Below are 5,000 nucleotides of genomic sequence, written 5' to 3' on the forward strand. Positions count from 1 at the left end.
TAATGTGAGATGAAATGAGCACTATTTGATTATAGTGTGAGATGAGATGAGCACTATTTGATTATAATGTGAGATGAGATGAGCACTATTTGATTATAGTGTGAGATGAGCACTATTTGATTATAATGTGAGATGATCACTATTTGATTATAATGTGAGATGAGATGAGCACTATTTGATTATAATGTGAGATGAGATGAGCACTATTTGATTATAGTGTGAGATGAGCACTATTTGATTATAAAGTGAGATGATCACTATTTGATTATAATGTGAGATGAGATGAGCACTATTTGATTATAGTGTGAGATGAGCACTATTTGATTATAATGTGAGATGAGATGAGCACTATTTGATTATAGTGTGAGATGAGCACTATTTGATTATAATGTGAGATGAGATGAGCACTATTTGATTATAATTAAGAACTCCTCATTCAGCTGCAAGTAAAGTACACAGAGCGCATTCCTGTTATTTATCTACTTCCAAAGCATCTTCACATACAGTAACTACTCATAGATAAAGCCAACTATTAAAACTCATATTCTTCATATGACAGTAACTATTCATACAGTATACTGATAATATATTATACTGGCATACAGTAACTGATATTCTTTATATACAGTAACTGATATACAGTATGTAACTATTAATTTGCAGAGCTGGCAGACTCCTGTGTCCATCTGCCATAAATGACCGTAACATAAATGACCGTAACATAAATTAAATGACCCTGCTGGTTATGAGGTCACACTGGGGTCAGAGGTCAGGATGAGGTCAGAGGTCACACCAGGGTCAGAGGGGAAGTGTCAAGGAGCACTGACCTCCTCCATGGAGTCGATGATTTTGGAGAGCTGCAGGTCATTCAGCGCCTTCAGAGTCTGGGCACTGTGGAGGAGTGGGCACAAGCAGAGAGTGGACACACACACATGTAGGGCTCTCATCACACACACACACACACACACATGTAGGGCTCTCATTCACAAGCAGAGAGTGGACACACACACATGTAGGGCTCTCATCACACACACACACACACACACACACATGTAGGGCTCTCATCACACACACACACACACACACACACATGTAGGGCTCTCATTCACAAGCAGAGAGTGGACACACCACACATGTAGGGCTCTCATCACACACACACACACACACATGTACTGTAGGGCTCTCATTCACAAGCAGAGAGTGGACACACCACACATGTAGGGCTCTCATCACACACACACACACACACACATGTACTGTAGGGCTCTCATTCACAAGCAGAGAGTGGACACACACCACACATGTAGGTCTCTATAAGGGCTGTCTATAGGACTAGATGTATAGAATACATAGGGGTCTCTATGAGAGCTGTCTATAGGACTAGATGTATAGGATACATAGGGTCTCTATTAGTGATCAGTTGGGACTCACGTCTTTAGGAATCCCATGAGCTGCTCACGCTTCCTAATGGACTTGTTGGTCATGATGGTTCGGTACTTCTGTCGCTGGATGCTCCAGAGCCGCACAGCAGTGGCAGCTGCACACACACACACACACACACACACACACACACGGCATCAAGGGAGAGGTCAGACACAAATGTCTTCAATAGGACAGTGCAGAGGGTGACAGAAGCAGATGGACAGATGGATATTCTAATCTGCCTAAGGTAAATCTAGGGCCTCATTTCAGGAGAGGAAGGAACACACCAAGGAGCTGCTGACCACGTTCTACTCAGCCATCATTCAGTCTGTCATCTGCACCTCCATCACTGTCCGGTTTGGGTCAGCCACCAGACGGGACAGGGCCAGACTGCAACGGGCAATTAGGGCTGCAGAGAGGATCATTGGAGCTGACCTTCCCTCCATCCAGGACCTGCACCTGGCAGCAAAAATCTCTACAGACCCTCACATCCTGGTCACTAACTGGTCAACCTCCTTCCCTCTGGTAAACGATACAGGGCACTGTTTGCCAAAACCAGCCGCTTCCTCCCCCAAGCTAACAGCCCCCACCCTCACACTGAACATGTCAATCAACACGGCTCTGCTCATCTACCTCATATTTTATACCTTCATTGCAACTGAACTGCCTCATATTTCCCCATTGCACTGAACTGCCTTGCACTATATTTATATTTATATTTATATTGAAATCTTAAATCTCAGTCTATACTGATACTCGCTCTATTCCCACCCTCTTATCTCTAATCTATTTAAGGCAAATGTACATCCCATTTATGCTGTATTTATGCTGTATTTATGCTGCATTTATGCTGCATTTATGCTGTATTTCATTCACAAGCAGAGAGTGGACACACCACACATGTAGGGCTCTCATCACACACACACACACATGTATTTTATGCTGCATTTATGCTGTATTTATGCTGCATTTATACTGTATTTATGCTGTATTTATGCTGCATTTATGTATTTATACATTTATGCTGTATTTATGCTTTGCATTTATGCATTTATATTTATATTTATACTGAATTTAAACTCAGTCTATACTGATTTATGCATTTATGCTGTGCCTCTTTATCCTCTAATCCATTTTACAAGCAAACGTACATCCCGTAATTTATTGCATTTATTGCATTTATACTGTAATTTTATTGCATTTATGCTGCATTTATGCATTTATACAGAATTTACGCTTGCATTTATGCTGCATTTATACATGTAGGGCTCTCATCACACACACACACACATGTACTGTAGGGCTCTCATTCACAAGCAGAGAGTGGACACACCACACATGTAGGGCTCTCATTCACAAGCAGAGAGTGGACACACCACATGTAGGGCTCTCATTCACAAGCAGAGTGGACACACACACATGTACTGTAGGGCTCTCATTCACAAGCAGAGAGTGGACACACCACACATGTAGGGCTCTCATTCACAAGCAGAGAGTGGACACACCACACATGTAGGGCTCTCATTCACAAGCAGAGAGTGGACACACCACACATGTAGGGCTCTCATTCACAAGCAGAGAGTGGACACACCACACATGTAGGGCTCTCATCACACACACACACACATGTACTGTAGGGCTCTCATTCACAAGCAGAGAGTGGACACACCACACATGTAGGGCTCTCATCACACACACACACACATGTACTGTAGGGCTCTCATTCACAAGCAGAGAGTGGACACACCACACATGTAGGGCTCTCATTCACAAGCAGAGAGTGGACACACCACACATGTAGGGCTCTCATTCACAAGCAGAGAGTGGACACACCACACATGTAGGGCTCTCATTCACAAGCAGAGAGTGGACACACACCACACATGTAGGGCCTCATCACACACACACACATGTACTGTAGGGCTCTCATTCACAAGCAGAGAGTGGACACACCACACATGTAGGGCTCTCATCACACACACACACACATGTAGGGCTCTCATTCACAAGCAGAGAGTGGACACACCACACATGTAGGGCCTCATCACACACACACACACATGTACTGTAGGGCTCTCATTCACAAGCAGAGTGGACACACACACACACACACACATGTAGGGCTCTCATTCACAAGCAGAGAGTGGACACACCACACATGTAGGGCTCTCATCACACACACACACACATGTGGGGCTCTCATCACACACACACACACACACACACAACACACACCACACACACACACACAACACACACCACACACACTATGCATTACTTATGCTGTATTTATGCTGTATTTATGTATTTATGCTGTGTTTATACTGTATTTATGCTGTATTTATGTATTTATGCTGTATTTATGCTGTATTTATGTATTTATGCTGTATTTATGCTGTATTTATGCTGTATTTATACTGTATTTATGCCCTTCTTTCTATTCTTACACTTCTGTTTTTTATTCTTTTATGTTTTTTATTTTTTTATTGTTATATGTTAAGTGAGTGTTATTAACCAGAGTTAAATTCCTTGTTTGTTTACGCAAATCTGGCCAATAAAGCTGATTCTGAGTCTGATTCTGATATGGGGTGGGGCCGGTACTTGGACCAGAATGTGGTATGGGTGCTGTAGCCAGTTGCCTACAGCGCCCCCTAGAGGTCTGACACAAATGATCTTGATATCAGTTAGACCTGTAACTCTTTATCTTGATACTGTATCAGTTAGACCTGTAACTGTTTTCAACCTTCCTGTGCTACAAAAAAGAATTGAGACAACCTCTGAGGTGAAACGTTCTTGTCTCGGGAAAACATCTAGTGGAACATTCCTGAAAAGTTCATGCCTCCGGAAAAGCACTCTAGAGAAACATTCCTGATTCAGGAAAAGCACTCTAGAGAAACACTCCTGCTTGGTGACGGCCAGCTGCCCAGCTCACCTCTGACCGAGGCGGTCCGTTTGCAGTTGTAGAGGATGGCCAGTTCTCCGAAGACGTCTCCGGAGGAAAGCGTCCGCAGGACGTGGCCGGCCTGGGTCACCTTCAGCTCCCCCGCTGTAGCACACAGGGTTGCCACAGCAACCAAACGCACAGGGTTGCCACAGCAACTGTTAGCAAGCTTCACAGCCTCAAGTTTCTATGTCACACAAATGTCAACACACACCAAAGACACCCTCTTTCGTACACACAACACACACCACACACACACACAACACAGGACACACACAATACACACACACAACACACACCACACACAGGACACATACTGTACAGCACACAAACACACACAGAAGCACTGACATAGACACACACACACACATACACATTCTCACACACACAAGATAAACGAGACATACACACTCACACACAGCAAACACACAATACTGGCTACACACACAGAGGTCACCCAGACATATAAAACACACAACACTGCAAACACACAACACAGGACACAACGCAGAACACACAGCAAACACACAACACACACACACACACACAGCAAACACACAACACACACACACAACACAAAAAACACACAACACAGGACACACACACAGCAAACACACAACAAAGGACACACAACACA

At 43.7% G+C, this 5,000-nt stretch overlaps 1 protein-coding gene across 1 annotated transcript in view; it reads right to left on the minus strand.

Moving 5' to 3' along the window:
• Positions 1 to 5,000, minus strand: part of prkg3 (protein kinase cGMP-dependent 3) — a 59,208-nt gene that overhangs the window by 41,599 nt on the left and 12,609 nt on the right. The window contains exons 6-8 of the mRNA XM_048249738.1: positions 4,355 to 4,468; positions 1,432 to 1,537; positions 828 to 891 (exon numbers count right to left, since the gene is read on the minus strand). Of these exons, the coding sequence (XP_048105695.1) occupies positions 828 to 891; positions 1,432 to 1,537; positions 4,355 to 4,468 (284 nt within the window). The remainder of the gene's footprint in view (positions 1 to 827; positions 892 to 1,431; positions 1,538 to 4,354; positions 4,469 to 5,000) is intronic.

Source organism: Alosa alosa, chromosome 8 (genome assembly GCF_017589495.1).
Source record: "Alosa alosa isolate M-15738 ecotype Scorff River chromosome 8, AALO_Geno_1.1, whole genome shotgun sequence".
Lineage (NCBI taxonomy): Eukaryota > Metazoa > Chordata > Actinopteri > Clupeiformes > Clupeidae > Alosa > Alosa alosa.